The following is a 16,354-nucleotide window of genomic DNA, read 5'->3' on the forward strand; positions in this document are numbered from 1 at the left end:
ATACACACACACACACACACACACACACCCCACATCTTCTTTATCCATTCATCTGTTGATAGACATTTAGGTTGCTTCCATATCTTGGCTATTGTAAATAGTCCTGCTGTAAACATTGGGGTCATGTATCTTTTCAAGTTAGAGTTTTCTTTGAATATATGCCCAAGAGTGGGATTGCCGGATCATATGGCAACTCTATTTTTAGTTTTTTAAGGAACCTCCATACTGTTCTCCGTAACTGCACCAATTTACATTCCCACCAACAGTGTAGGAGGGTTTCCTTTTCTTCACACCCTCTCCAGCATTTATTATTTGTAGATTTTAAAATAATGGCCATTCTGATGGGTGTGAGGTGGTACCTCATTGTAGTTTTGATTTGCATTTCTCTAATAATTAGCAGTGTTGAGCATCTTTTCATGTGCTTTTTGGCCATCAGTATGTCTTTTTTTTAATATATATATATAATAATAATAATGGCCAATTTTTGGGCTTCCCTGGTGGCACAGTGGTTGAAAGTCCGCCTGCCGATGCAGGGGACACGGGTTCGTGCCCCAGTTTGGGAAGATCCCACATGCCGCGGAGTGGCTGGGCCCGTGAGCCATGGCCGCTGAGCCTGTGCGTCCGGAGCCTGTGCTCCGCAACGGGAGAGGCCACAACAGTGAGAGGCCCGCGTACCGCAAAAAAAAATTAAAAATGGCCAATTTTTAAAAAATTAATTAATTTATTTATTTTTGGCTGCGTTGGGTCTTTGTTGCTGCATGCCGGCTTTCTTTAGTTGCAGTGAGTGGGGGCTACTTTTCATTGTGGTGCGCGGACTTCTCATTGCAGTGGCTTCCCTTGTTGCGGAACACGGGCTCTAGGCACACAGGCTTCAGTAGTTGTGGCATGCGGGCTCAATAGTTGTGGCACACAGGCTTAGTTGCTCCGTGGCATGTGGGATCTTCCCGGACCAGGGCTCGAACTCATGTCCCTTGCATTGGCTGGTGGATTCTTAACCACTGTGCCACCAGGGAAGTCCCCATCAGTATGTCTTTGAAGAAATGTCTCTTTAGGTCTTCTGCCCATTTTTTGTTGAGTTGTATGAGCTGTATGTATGTTTTGGAAATTAATCCCTTATTGGTAGCATCTTCTGCAAATATTTTCTCCCATTCCATAGGCTATCTTTTCATTTTGTATATGGTTTCCTTTGCTGTGCAAAAGCTTTTAAGTTTAGGTCCCATTTGTTTATTTTAATTTTTGTTTCCATTATTCTAGGAGACGGATCCAAAAAGATATTGCTGCAATTTATGTCAGAGTGTCCTGCCTGTATTTTCTTCTAGGAGTTTTGTAGTATCCAGTCTTACATTTAGGTCTGTAATCCATTTTGAGTTTATTTTTGTATATGGCGTTAGAGAATATTCTAATTTCATTCTTTTACATGTAGCTGTCCAGTTTCCCCAGCACCACTTTTTGAAGAGGCTGTCTTTTCTCCATTGTGCCTCCTTTGTCATAGATTAATTGACTTTTAGTGCATGGGTTTATTTCTGGGCTTTCTATTCTGTTCTATTAATGTGTGTGTCTGTTCTTGTGCCAGTACCATACTGTTTTGATTACTGTAGCTTTGTAGTATAGTCTGAAGTCAGGGTGCATGATTCCTCCAGCTCTGTTCTCCTTTTTCAAGATTGTTTTGGCTATTTGGGGTCTATTTGACTGTATGAGGAATTTATCTTATATCTCAGTGCTAGGAGTGGATGGGCTTCTCTTGAGTGCTTACCCTGTTTATTTCATGGACACTGTGAACTTCATAGGTGATTGTGTTTCCTAGTAATTACTTTAGCATTTACTGAGGCTTTATTATGTTTTGGGTACTATGCTTGTTTATATGCATTATCTCCTTGAGTCTTCAGTGCAGCCTTTTTGTAGTAGGTATTATCCCATGTTTTCAATGAAAACATTTTCAGAGAGGTTAGGTTACTAACTTTTCTAAAGCTACACGTCTGGTAATAGAGCTGGATTTCAAACTCGGGTCTAACTGTAATGTAGCCCAGCTGTTTCTTCCTGAGATATTTAAGCTACCGTTCTCTTCATTTAATTCTAAATGCCTGTAGCATAATTTTTTTACTTACTTAGCAACCTATGTCTAAAGAAAAGTAGAACGAGAAGGACCTAGGAGCCTAGAAAAAAGCAGCAATATTATGTGCAATCATAGGATACTGGCAGTCAACTTAAACTTCAACCAGTTCTCAGAAGTAGGACCTATCACTTTCTGACATTTGTTTAATGATTTTCTTAATCTTTCTTCTTGTGATACTAGGCATTAGCCATATATGTATTAAAACATATATAGGGCTTCCCTGGTGGCGCAGTGGTTGAGAGTCCGCCTGACGATGCAGGGGACGCGGGTTCGTGCCCCAGTCTGGGAAGATCCCACATGCCACGGAGCGGCTGGGCCTGTGAGCCATGGCTGCTGAGCCTGCGCGTCCGGAGCCTGTGCTCCGCAACAGGAGAGGCCACAACAGTGAGAGGCCTGTGTACCACAAAAAAAAACCAAAACAAAAACATATATAATGCCTTCTGGTATGATTATTATTCACTCAGCAAATATTTACTGAACATGTACTATATGCTTATACATCATTGAACAAGCCAGACACAATCCTGCCTTCATGGAGTTTATAATTGGTATAAATATTTGAATAGGTGGATTGTGTCTTACACATACTATATGTTTTCCTAAACACACCACAGTCACACATGTATATGCTGTAAGAGTTTCACAAAATCGAATGGCTTGGAATTTGTCTTATTCCAGGAAAACACTGTTGCATCAAGAATATGAGGAAATGTAACAGTCAAGAGACCCATCACTATGGCTTTGTCACTTTGAATGTCATGATTCTTAGAGGAGTCAGAGAGTGGCAGTATACAAGACTTTATTTGAAATTAAAAGAAAAAAGTGTGAGCCAGAGATCTTTGATGGAGCATTGTCAAAAGAATTTCAGAAACTGCAAGTTGTTGCACAGATGTATTGATTTAATTAGTCTAAATAACACCATTTATCTATGCTTAAGCATCTCACACATGCAAAAGTTGGTGATTCGAAGTCACAGAATAATTTATGAGTTATCTTCTATACCACGTGTTATAGCTTCTGAATACCAGCTTTGATGTGTGTGTGTGTCAGATGCTTAAGCATAAATAAATGATATTATATAGACCAGTTAAGCAATACAGTTTGCTTCTGAAATTCCGTTGACATCTTCATGTAAAAATTTTTTGGTGGTGGCTTTTAAAGATCACATTAATTGTTTTAAATACAGTTTAAGTGTGGGCAAGAGCCTCACTGGAGACAGCATATGAGGGTTCTGCTGGTTAGGTCTCTAGTTATCTGCGTGGATCCTTAATATACCATTGCAACTTGATAAAATTGTTTTGGTTAGCTGTAAAAGGAGTATTCTCCAGTGAATGGAGAAGAGTAGAGTTATCCTCATAGCAAAAAGATGAACTTACTTTGTGATAGGTAAGAATCTATATTATTAAACCTCTTGGGGAAGGAAACCAGTTAGAATCTCCTTGCTGTATATTTCTCTCTGTTTTGCTATTCGAATTTTAACTATAAGAACACTACAGTATTCTTTGTCTGCCTGACTTTGCATTACTGTTCTCACAGTTTAAAAATATATATATTATATATTTTTTATTTTTAGGTAATTTAGACATTTTTGTTGTTGTTGTTTAAAGTGGTAAGCTGTCAAAAGGAGACTGGGGTATAGCTAATATACTAAGAATTCAGGTAGCATTTTTTTCTTCCAGAGTTTGGGATGCCTCACCTCTATTATTTTTTTCTCACCATATTTCATAGAAGACAGAAAGGGGAAGGATTAATTAACTCAGTTTTACACATAAGGAAGCATATGCTCATAGGGGTTAAGTGTCTTGCCTAAGGTCAGACTTACTAAGAATGTAGTCACAGAATGTGGCAGAGAATTCCAGAGCCTGGCAAAGTATAGCACGCTACTTACTGGGAAATGTGATAGGCAGATTATTTTCTCTAAAGACTTGACTATTGCTGGTCAATTCTTAACCCCTGAGACTATTCACCATCTTATCCCCAAGGCAGAAACTTGTTTGCAGGTTAGGGCTACTCTGTAGTCTAAGGGAAATATTACTTAGCACAGCTGGCGTGGAATTCCAAGTAAGTACATGATATTTTCATGTGTTCTTCTAACATGAGTTAGAATGTTTCTTCAGGCTGCCAAGTGCCCATGTTAATCAGTGTTCAAAGAATACAAAGCATCACTTTTAAGACCATTAGCTGTTATTACTTTATGCCCCATAATAGGATGCATAAATGTATTTGATTTCATTTAATGTGCATTTAATCGAATGTATAAGTTTAGGGAGGGGCATATAACCATGGGCAAGGCCTGCTCACTAGCCACTGTGCCAGATGCAAGAGGGAAAACACATTTTGCACAGAAAAAGGAAGACATTTTCCATGGGAGTCTCACCGCTGATGCCTGGCAGCATAGACAGGCCATGGTAAATGGCCCACCTGGTATAGAAAAAGAATCATCCATTTGGAGATGAAGAGCAAGGCAGACATAGTTAAGGTTCTCTGTAGAAACTTGCATTTTTAGACTTGCAGGTAATACAAAGAAAGGATACCTATAAATAGGTTATTATAAGTACTATTTATTTATCTCACTGATAAAAATTACTTCTTAGTTACCTTAGCAGAGCCTTATTATATTAGAAAAATATTAGCATTTCACCTAAATCTACAGTTCTTCTAGAGTTACCACTTTGTATTTATGAACTTTGTATTTATGAACTTCCATTATTACTGTCTGCATTAAAAGTTTAATGATTTGGAAATTCCCTGGCGGTCCAGTGGTTAGGACTTTGAGCTTTCACCACCTGGGGCGTGGGTTCGATCCCTGGTCAGGGAACTAAGATCCTGCAAGATGTGTGACACAGCCAAAAAAAAAGTTTAGTGATTTGACTTAAATATTTGAGACTTTCTACCCTTCCCTACTGCAAGACTTGTTTCTTTTTTTCTTTTTTTTAAAAATCTTTTCTTTTTTTATAGTTGATACACAATATTATGTTAGTTCCAGGTATACAGCAGAATGATTCAGTTTTGGGCTTCCCTGGTGGCGCAGTGGTTGAGAGTCCGCCTGCCGAGGCAGGGGACACAGGTTTGTGCCCTGGTCCGGGAAGATCCCACATGCCGCGAAGCGGCTAGGCCCGTGAGCCATGGCCGCTGAGCCTGCGCGTCCGGAGCCTGTGCTCCGCAACGGGAGAGGCCACAACAGTGAGAGGCCCGCGTACCGCAAAAAAAAAAAAAGATTTAGTTTTATATATACTATTTTTTTCAGATTATTTTCCAATATAGGTTATTATAAGATTTTGAATATAGTTCCCTATGCTATACAGTAAATCCTTGTTGCTTATCTATTTTATGTGTAGTAGTTTGTTCATTCCATACTCCTAATGTATACCCCCGCTTCCTTTCCCCTTTGGTAACCGTAAGTTTATTTTCTATTTCTATGTCTGTAAGTTAGTTTCTGTTTTGTATATAGATTCACTTGTATTATTTTTTAAATTCCACATATAAGTGATATCATATAATATTTATCTTTCTCTGACTTACTTCACTAAGTATTATCTAGGTCCATCCATGTTGCTGCAAATGGCAATAATTCAGTCTTTTTTATGGCTGAGTAATAGTCCATTGTATATATGTACCACATCTTCTTAAGCCAGTCGTCTCTTGATGGGTACTTGGGTTGTTTCCATGACTTGGCTATTGTAAATAGTGCTGCTATGAACATTGGGGTGCGTGTATTGAATTAGAGTTTTGTCTTTTCTGGACATACACCCGGGTGTGGAATAGCTGGATCATATGGTAGCTCTGTTTTTAGTTTTTAAAGGAACTTCCATATTGTTTTCCATAGTGGCTGCACCAGTTTACGTTCCCACCAACAGTGTTGGAGGGTTCCCTTTCCTTCCAGTTTACCATTTGAGATTTTGGTCCAGTTGTCCAGAATGAGCCTTCTTCTTTTGGATGATGTGGTTGGAGCTGCAGCTTTCTTTAGCCTGTGGCCTGACACTCTCAGAGTGTGTGTGTTGGTTTCAGCTATTAGGAACAATACAAGAACACCCGTGCTTTGCCTTTGAAATGCTTTTGTAACAGGTTTTGGTCCATGGGCTTTAAGAAGCAGCTTTTTCACATACCTTAAAGTGCTCCAAATACTCTTCTGTTCAGAGAAAACAAGCTGACCTCCCTTTACCTCTGACCACACTCTGGGTCCTTTAGATTTGTCTAAATCTTTACTTTCATCATGATTTACTCAGCTGCTGTTATTTTCTTATTTATCAAGAGTTGGAACGTTCCTATTTCCATGAGGAGAGGTGTTGGTGTTACCACTTTGACCGTCACTTTGCAGTGTCTTTCCTTTGCAGACCCCATATCATGTCAACCTCCTCCTGGCTGGCTATGATGAGCATGAGGGTCCAGCGCTCTACTACATGGACTACCTGGCAGCCTTGGCAAAAGCCCCTTTTGCAGCCCACGGCTATGGTGCCTTCCTGACTCTCAGTATCCTGGACCGGTATTACACACCAAGTAAGTTTCAGCTCTCTAAGTGTAGGGAGCAGTAGCAGAGCCCTGTCCTCAGCTGTTTCCTGGTTTTGTGCACAACCCCCTGGAGCTGGGTGGCCAGGGCTTGAAAAGAGGATGGATCCTAAGAAGTACATGCAGGTGCCCTCTGGAAGCTTTCTCCTGTAGGTCATTAGGGTTATGGAAAAGCTGATCGAACTCCCTCTTCTGCCAATAAAATGAGGTATTGCATATGCCCAGAGCTGGGTTTTGTTTTGTTTTAAAGGGGAGTTGGAGTAAAACTATAATTCTTCAGTTACAAAAGTTCAGTTTTTTCACTCATTTTGCCCTAGTTAGGTGCTCATTAGCTTCTCAGGCGTAAAGAATGAGCAAGTAAACCAAGTGGTTTGTATGTTTGTTTTGAGCTTGTGGTGATGAACAGGTCTCCAGCTTGACAACTGAGGGTTTCTTTTCTTAAATATCAAAGCTTTCTAAGGCCATAGCCTGAGCTGTTCCCTTGGTTCTTATCACCTAATGGCTACCCCCTCCTACAAGAAAAAGCTGGCTCTCTACTTGTCCATGAACCATCAGCTTGGCAAACCTCCAGACACTGGGATGCTTTTGTGTTAAGTTCTATTTTCTGACCCCAATCCTAACCTCAACTTCAGCCACTGTGAGCAGTAGGCAGTTGGGATTCTCAGCTTTTACAAGCTATAGATGTAGCACAGATAACCAGTTTTCTCCTTACATTCCATTCATCCCTGTCAGTATAGTAAGAATCTGGCTTGTTCATTCCTTTTTTGGTGCTGCCCTCTCACTCAACCTCAGCCATGCCAGAGCTCCAGGCCACATCCTAAAAAGAATTAGCCTGGCCTCCTAGTGACTGCTTCTTGATTTGGCATCTGTCAGTAATACAGCTGATTTGCCCACCAAAATAACCACCAACCACCCCTGAAGCCTAACTGCGTAATATGTCATCCCAGTTTGCCATGCCTGTGGACAGTTCCTTTGGCTCCTATTTTATGAGAGACTCAGCCCCATCCTATGAATTCTCATTCCATTGTTAAACTGAGGCCCAGCTGCCAAAGTGAGGCTAAAACACTGGCCCTGGCCTCCTTTTCCCTGATTTGCAGCTGGCTAGGGCAGATGGAGCTGATTTAAGCCCTGGTCTAAAGGGGGGCTGGGGGCGTTGGGAGTTGGGGGATGGGCTATAATGAAGAGGCAGGCCGCTGGACTTCTCTAGAGGCAAGCCCTGGCCATGGGAGGCAGAATTCCGTCATGCTCTCCCTTCTCTGTAGCAAATCAATTTGCAATGGCTTGTGGCTGCCTGAGCATTGGGTGTGGGGCACCCTCAACTGCATATGGAATAAGTTTGTTGAAAGCCAGAAGGCTAGGCTTTTTTTGTTGTTTTTTTTTTGCCTTTTCTGTTGTGTGGCATTTGTGTGGCATGCTGACCTGGAAAAGTTTGAAACTTAGTCAAAAGTTGCAGCAGAGAGTTGGACTTAATGTCAGCACCTGAGTGCCTGGCCTCTGTGTTCTCTTTCAGCTATCTCACGTGAGAAGGCAGTGGAGCTTCTTAGGAAATGTCTGGAGGAGGTGAGTAGCTCCCATGGGATCCTGAAAGGAATGTTTTGTCTCTCTGTTTGCCAATATTGTTCCCGTTCCTCAGTTGCATTTTTTCTGATCCTTGCCAGAAGGTATAATAAATATCCACTAACCAGATGTGAAGTTGCTACCAGGGGTAGAGTTTGGTACATAACAAGCTTATTTTTTCACTCATGGGTCACCTTCTCATCAATGTCAATTTTATAATTTAATTAATTTTCTTTTTGGTTCATCCAGACTAGTGGTTCTCAAAATTTAGCATGCATAAGAATCATCTGGGGAGCTTGTTTCTTAAAAAAGGCAGATTCACACTCTCCACCCAATTCTGATTCAGTGGTCCTGGTGTAGATCTTGAGAATATTTTAACCAGCAGTCCCAAATGATTTTGCTGCAGGTGGTAACTGGAGCCATACTTTAAGAACCATTGTGCTAGATTTTATACCTGCTCTATTTTTGTGCTACCTGGAGTTGTCATAAAGTCTGCTCCCTTGGGGACTTCCCTGGTGGTGCAGTGGTTAAGAATCCGCCTGCCAACTCAGGGGACACGGATTTGATCCCTGGTCTGGGAAGATCCCACATGCTGTGGAGCAACTAAGTCCGTGTGCCACAACTACTGAGCCTGCACTGTAGAGCCCGTGAGCCACAACTGCTGAGCCCGCGAGCCACAACTACTGAAGTCCTTGTGCCTAGAGCCCCTGCTCTTCAACAAAGAGTAGCCCCCACTCGCTGCAACTAGAGAGAACCTGCATACAGCAATGAAGACCAAATGCAGCCCCCCCAAAAAAAGTCTGTTCCCTTAATAGTACATAAGTTTGGGAGGGAAAGCCTCTGCTGGGAATTCAGGAGGCCATAGAAGGTAACTAAGAGGCTTTGGGCAGTAGGGGAGAGCAGCCCTTAGTTTATGAGGCCAGGAACACAGGCCCTGCCCATTCCAATACTACTCCTAGGAGTCTAAGGCTCTGGGGTATGAATGGAAGATGAGGAGGAAAAGAAAGCAGCTCCTGTAGGCTTTTTAATTCTTTTACTGTTCTTGTAGCCTAAGGATGAACTTGAATTCATGGTCTAGTGAGAAGAGAGTAGGAGGTTGAGAGCAGGTGGTAGCATTGGACAGTAATGTCAGTTTGCCTCTTACACAAGCCTGTCATAGTGCCCCTTTTTCCTCTTGTTTGTAAATCCCCTTTCCAAAGCAGAAGCTGAGAATAAACTCATGTGCTTTTCTTATTAACCATTCAGCCACGAGGCCGTATTAGTCCAGCAGCCCCAAGTGTTGCAAGGGGCTGCCAGGAAGAAGCCACTGGAATATCGAATGCTTTGAGACTTTATTCCTCAAGGATCCTAAATATGATTATTTTATAAACCCACATTTCCTTATTGTCACCTTTTCTTGATCTTGGAGCTGGTTTCTGGACACAGGAGTCATCAGCCAGAGAGGACCGTAGAAATGGAAATGGTTGTTGCTGTCCAGTCCTCATCTGTAAAGGAGATGGGAAACATCAAGAGAGAGAGGGCTTAGGCCTGGAGAGGTGTACATGTCCAGGATATGCCCCTAAGGGAGCACATGGAGCTTTGTGCCTTCTATCTAGAGATTAAGTGAGGTGTCCAGGAAGAGTCGCCCACAGAAGCAAAGATTTCCTCCAGCTGTGTTTCTCAATAATCTCCAGCCAGGTTAACGGGGGCCGTCTGGTTTTATGCACATAGACCACAGCTCCTTTGGAATAGCCTCTCAAGCAGAGAGTCTCATGAAAGCCCAGAGGTGTTTCTTTAATGACAGGTTAGCTTGTATTGGAGGAGACAGAAACAGGAGTTGTTCCAAGAGTAGTTCTGAGGCCATCCTTCCCACCACCCCCCCAGCTATACACACAAACACATACACATCTGGTCCTTATAATGTGGGCGGGTGACTGGAGCAAACTGTTGGGACCTAGGAGTACATGGCTTTGGTCCAAAGCTTATTCCTAGGGCAGTCGCTCCTTGGTTGGCTTGTTACCTTGTGACACTTTAAAAGAGAAGTCTGTGTTTACCAGGCTAATTAGTGGCAAATTGTGAGGAATAGAGCATTAGATTGTCTCATTCTTCATCAGCTGACTGACCAGAGTCAAGCCCTCAGCTCTTGCTCACTACCTTCCAGTCAGCCTCCACCTGCAGTTTGGGCTTTCCTCAGTGTCCTAGTACCAACTGCCTCCAATAGGATACCAGCGGCACAAAAGCAGAAATTATTATCTGCTTATATGCCCAGTGCCTAGAACAGAGCCTGGACCACAGTTAGTTCTCAATAAAAACTTGTTGACTGATTTCCTTCATGTTTCTCTGCAGCTCCAGAAACGCTTCATTCTGAATCTGCCAGCCTTCAGCGTTCGAATCATTGACAAGAATGGCATCCACGACCTGGACAACATTTCCTTCCCTAAACAGGGCTCCTAACGTCATGCCCTCCCTCCCACTTGCCAGGGAACTTTTTTTGATGGGCTCCTTTATTTTTTTCTACTCTTTTGACGTGTGCTCTCCATAGATGGTTATTTCAGAATAAAGCTGACTATGGATAAATTGAGTGCTCTGGGTTGAGTCTCAGTTTACCTAACATCACCTCAGCAAGGAAGTGGAGGGAGGATTACCTGCATTGGACTTTTTGCCAGGACTGTCTTTCCTCCTGCCCCTTTCCCTTCATTAATGCTCTGATTGCCCTTTAGCAGCTGACAGCTTGCTTGCTAATGTTTCATTCCCTCTAAAGCAGTGGTTCTTTATTGCCCCTAAGCTTAAACATTTTTAACTTAATTAATTTGAATAAGTAATACATGTACCTATAGATTGACATATATACACTAATATGTATAAAATAAGTAATAAAAACCAGGTGGATAGCACAGAGAACTCTACTTCACTTTGCTGTACAGTAGAAACTAACACAACATTGTAAAACAACTATACCCCAATTAAAAAAAAAAGAAAGAAACATAAATAAAAAGTAAAACTGTAAAACGTCTAGAAGAACCCTCCCCCCCCCAAAAAAATTGTTATTGGGCCATTAAAAAAAAAATGTAAACAGTACAAAAACACACAGTAAAAATGTTTCTCCCATCCCTATAATTTAATCACCTTCTTCCCTTCCCAGAGGAAACTTCAGCTACTAATTTCTTATCTAACCTTTAAGAGATACGCTGTTCTTGTATAAAATATGTGCATGCCCACGTCCCTTTTAAAAAATATTTTTAAATGTTCTGCATATTGCTTTTTTTCATTTAACACTGTGTTGGAGATTGTTTTTATATCAGTACCTAAATAACTACCTTATTGTTGTTGACAGTTGGATAATATTCCATGAAATTGGTGTACTGTAGGTGGTTAACCAGGTATCTGTTTTACTTCCTAACCTAGCTTTTTGGAAATGAGTAATGTAGATGTTTTTTGATTGGTGCCACTAAAACAGTGGTTCTTAACCAGATGTATGTATGAGTCACCTGGGGAGTTTTCTTTTTTAGTCTACATGATTAGGCTGCATTCACTCCCGGATTCTAACAAACAGGTTTGGGGCCTAAACTAGGAATATTTTTTTAAAGCTTCTAATCTTAGGTGATGATAGAGAACCACCAGATTGAAGCTTTTTTGGAGCAGTGGTCCTCAAACTTTAGCATGCATCCCAGCTTCCTTACAAACACAGCTTGCTGGTCCTACTCCTGTAGTTTAGGGTGTGGCCTGAGATTTTACATTTCTGATATTTCCAATTGATGCTGATGCTGCTGGTCTGGGAACCATACTGTGAGCACCATTTGGTCTTAAACTAAGGTAAGCCCTACTTTATTCCATTCTGTGCTACTCGTAATACCACATACAATAGGTTTTGGGTTTATCTGAGGCGAAATATACCATCTCTCTAAGATACTCCGTATAGATCAGCACATTTGTATTAACAGTATTGGATTAATATCAAATTGAATGTCGTACACTTTTTAATACACCAATGGTAAATGCTAATCATTTACCAATGGCAAGCTAATCATTGACTAAATGGGCAAAAGAGATGATTCACATGACCACAGCTGGTTCATCATCAAACACCACCATCAGTATGCATAGGTGTGGGCTTTGGGCTAGATTCCTGAATCTCTTTCCAAGGCATCTATTTTAAAACTCCACAGGTGATTCTTAGGCTTGCCCCAGTTGAGTGCCACTACTAAGGCATGAGCAGTCCTGCTTCACGGTTTTCCCATCTGTAGAATGGTTAAAATTGTATGAGGATTCCATGTGCAAATATAAAGCATTTGGAACAGGGCCTGGTATGGGGTAAGTGCTCAATAAGTACATAATTATTGATCAACTTGTTATTCTGCATCCAAGCCTCACGAGGAATGAAATTGTTCTCTGTCTTTGAATATAAGTGTCCCCAGGGCAGTCTCATAGGCAAGCCCACCAGCCCACCCTGACTTCCAGTCTGTTTTCCCCAATCCAGATCTCTTTTCTGAGCTCAAGATACACTTAATTCTAGGTATCTCACCCTCTAGTCATAGGGACATCAAACTCAGCATGTCTAAATCTAAGCCTTACCATCAGCCCCCAGCTCCCAAGTGCCCAAGCCAGAAACCTAGGCATCATTTATCTTTGATAAGCTTATTTTGGAATAAATTTGGTTTTGCAGAAAAGTTGCAAAGATAACACAGAGTTTCCTTATACCCCTCACCTAGTTTCCCCTGATGTTAACATGTTAACATTTGTAAAAACTAAGAAGCCAACATTGGTTGGCACATTAGTATTGATATTAACTAAACTCCAGCCTTTATTCAGATTTCACTGATTTTTCCACTAACGTCCTTTTTCTGTTCTAGGATATGATCCAGGATACCATATTGCATTTAGCTGGGCATCATTTTTGATGCCTTCTTTATCTCCAACCTTCACATAGTCACCAAGTTCTGGCAGTTTTAATTCCTAAATCTTTTTTTATTATTATTAATTTTTGTTGGAGTATGCTTGCTTTACCTTCCTAAATCTTTTAATGAAAATCTCCATCTCCATTATCTCAATTCCCCGACCAGGGATTGAACCCAGGCCATGGCAGTGAAAGCCTGGAATCCTAACCACTAAGGCACCAGGGAACTCCCTTGGATTTTTTTTTTCCCCATTTATTTATTTATTTATGGCTGCATTGGGTCTTTGTTGCTGTGCGCAGGCTTTCTCTAGTTGTGTCAAGCAGGGGCTACTCTTCATTGCGGTGTGCGGGCCTGTCATTGTGGTGGCTTCTCTTGTTGTGGAGCACGGGCTCTAGGCACACAGGCTCAGTAGTTGTGGCTTGCGGGCTCTAGAGTGCAGGCTCAGTAGTTGTGGCGCACGGGCTTAGTTGCTCCGTGGCATGTGGGATCTTCCCAGATAAGGGCTCGAACCTGTGTCCCCTGCATTGGCAGGCGGGTTCTTAACCACTGCGCCACAAGGGAAGTCCCTCTTGGACTATTTTAACAGCTTCCTAACTTCTCTCTACTTCTTTTTTTTTTTTTTTTTTTTGGCGGTACGCGGGCCTCTCACTGTTGTGGCCTCTCCCGCTGCAGAGCACAGGCTCCGGATGCACAGTCTCAGCGGCCATGGCTCGTGGGCCTAGCCGCTCCGTGGCATGTGGGATCCTCCTGGACTGGGGCACGAACCCGTGTCCCCTGCATCGGCAGGCGGACTCTCAACCACTGCGCCACCAGGGAAGCTCTCTCTACTTTTAATCTCCTCCCTCTCCAGTTTTTCCTCTGTACTCGAAAAATTGGATCATCCATTCCTCTCCTCACTTAAAACTTTTCTGATGGTTTTCCATTGCTTATAGAATAAAGCCTACCTTTTTGGTTTGACATGCTAAACATTTCATAATCCTTTACCAACCCAGGTCCCCAATTTCCTTTCCCTCTTCTGTACCTCATAAAGCCATGACCCAACTGAATTGATATGGCCTCGGCATACATTTTTTACTTCACGCCTGTATATATATATACCTACTGTAAGAAGGGTAAGCATTGCTTCCTGGAACTTTTCTTACAGGTATGTATATATGTATGACTGAGTCGTGATGTAGTGCACTCTGATATTTTCTAATCTGTTTTCTTCTACCAGATTTTGTCAATGCCAGCTATGTCCTAAATCAATTTCAAGTTTGAAAAACACTGGGAATGCACTGATGCTTTAACACTCCTGGCCAAACACTGCTCAGAATGGTCTCCCGATTGGTTCCCATCTGCTTTCAGGTGATTAATACACTGAAAACAATTTATTCCTTCCCAGGCTTGAGGTGAGAGGGGATAGGTTGGAGAAGAGAGCACCTGTTTTGCCTCAGGGTAGGGAAGCTTAGCTCTGACTAGTGAAGAGGTTAGGGAGGCTGACAAGGAACCCTTAAGAGATGGAAGAGGGTGCTGAAATAGTTTAAGTGCCATGTGTCTTACCTCATTTAATCCCTTCAACTTCCCATAGTGTAAAATAATTTAGTAGTAGAATGTCTCTTGCAGGCCCAGGGCTTTCGTTAAAGCAGAACATACTTTCAGCCTTTACTCCAATCCTCCTTTCATATGTGTGGGCTGAGGCAGGGAAACTTCTTGGGAGAAGAAATCACATCTTTGGACCTTTCCCCTGGGCGATGACGCCCAGACCTTTCATTTCTGCAAAACACCTGATCATCTGTCTCTGGCAGCACACCTACAAAGAACTGGGGGAAGAGAATTCCAGGCAAAGAGAACAGGTAAGTGCAGTGGCCCTGAGGCATAAAAGTGGTAATTTGAGGAACAGAAAGGAAACCAGTGTGGCTAGAGCAAAGTGAGTGATGAAGAGAATAGTTTAAGATATGGTTGAGGACGTAGGCAAAGTTTGGATTGTTGCAGGGCTTTAGTATGAAGGTGTACCAGTGAAAACAGAGGGACCAGTCGGAAGACTATTGTAAGAGTCTCGAGGACTAGGGTGGTAGCACAGGAGATAGAAAAGGATGTGGACTTTCTAATGGATTGGGTGTAGGGAAAGAATCAAATATGACTCCCTAATTTCTGGCTTGAGCAACTGGGTCAGGAAGGTGGCGAGGTCAAGATTTGAGTACTTGAGTCAAGTACTCTTTTTTTTTTTTTTTTTTTGCTGTACGCGGGCCTCTCACTGTTGTGGCCTCTCCTGTTGCAGAACACAGGCTCCAGACGCGCAGGCTCAGCGGCCATGGCTCACGGGCCCAGCCGCTCCGCGGCATGTGGGATCTTCCCGGACCGGGGCACGAACCCATGTCCCCTGCATCGGCAGGCGGACTCTCAACCACTGCACCACCAGGGATGCCCAAGTACTCCATTTTGGACATAAATAGAAGAAAGAATTTCAGAGAAGAGCAAGTGGTCAGCCATGTCAAATGCTGCTAAGTCCAGAAAAAGGGCCTTTGGGTTTGACATGTGGCCATTGAAGACTTTGCTGAGTGGATTTCCATAGGCTGGTAGGGATAGAAGACAGATTAAAGTGGTTGAGGAGTGAATTGGGGGTGGGTGAGGAAATGGAGGTAGGGGTGTAGCAATCTTTTAAAAACTCTCCAACTGCAAAAGAAGTAAATGGAGAAAGGATTTATGTTTTGTAAGGTAAGAGATCATAGAATATGTGTCCTTTGGGGAACGATTTAGTATAGATGATTCAGTAGAGAGGGAGAGAATAAAGGTGCAGGAAAGAAAAGTGGCCTCAAGAATGAAATCCTCAAGGAGACAGAAGAGCTGGATTTGAATGAGCCAGATAGACACACGTAATCATCATCAGCATTCATATTGACACACATACAGACCCACCACCAACGGTCATGTTAACACATCACATAGACCTAATAGCTGGACTGACACATTCACACACACGGCCCAGTAAGTCACAATAATACACATACAGCCCCCCCAGGATCCACTACACACACACACACACACACACACACACACACACACACACACACACACACACACACACACACACACACACACACACACACACACACACACACACACACACACACACACACACACACACACACCAAACAGCAGCCACACTGACCCGCCATCTGTACCCCTCACCCAGAGGTGCCCACAGCCCCTTCCGAGGTTTCCCCCTTATAGTCCCCCTCCCACTCCACCCCCCACCCCCAATTCCCAGGCCCTGCCTCTCCCCCGTGACCTTGGGCTGAAGAAGGACAGGGAGAGCTTCATA

At 42.6% G+C, this 16,354-nt stretch overlaps 1 protein-coding gene across 1 annotated transcript in view; it reads left to right on the forward strand.

Annotated features, from left to right (window-relative positions):
- PSMB2 (proteasome 20S subunit beta 2) overlaps positions 1-10,736 on the forward strand; it is a 36,877-nt gene extending 26,141 nt beyond the window's left edge. The window contains exons 4-6 of the mRNA XM_004266474.4: positions 6,448-6,610; positions 8,130-8,179; positions 10,502-10,736. Coding sequence (XP_004266522.1) covers positions 6,448-6,610; positions 8,130-8,179; positions 10,502-10,609 — 321 coding nt within the window. The 3' untranslated portion in view covers positions 10,610-10,736. The remainder of the gene's footprint in view (positions 1-6,447; positions 6,611-8,129; positions 8,180-10,501) is intronic.
- The last annotated feature ends 5,618 nt before the right edge of the window (positions 10,737-16,354 follow it).

This window comes from Orcinus orca, chromosome 1 (genome assembly GCF_937001465.1).
Source record: "Orcinus orca chromosome 1, mOrcOrc1.1, whole genome shotgun sequence".
NCBI lineage: Eukaryota > Metazoa > Chordata > Mammalia > Artiodactyla > Delphinidae > Orcinus > Orcinus orca.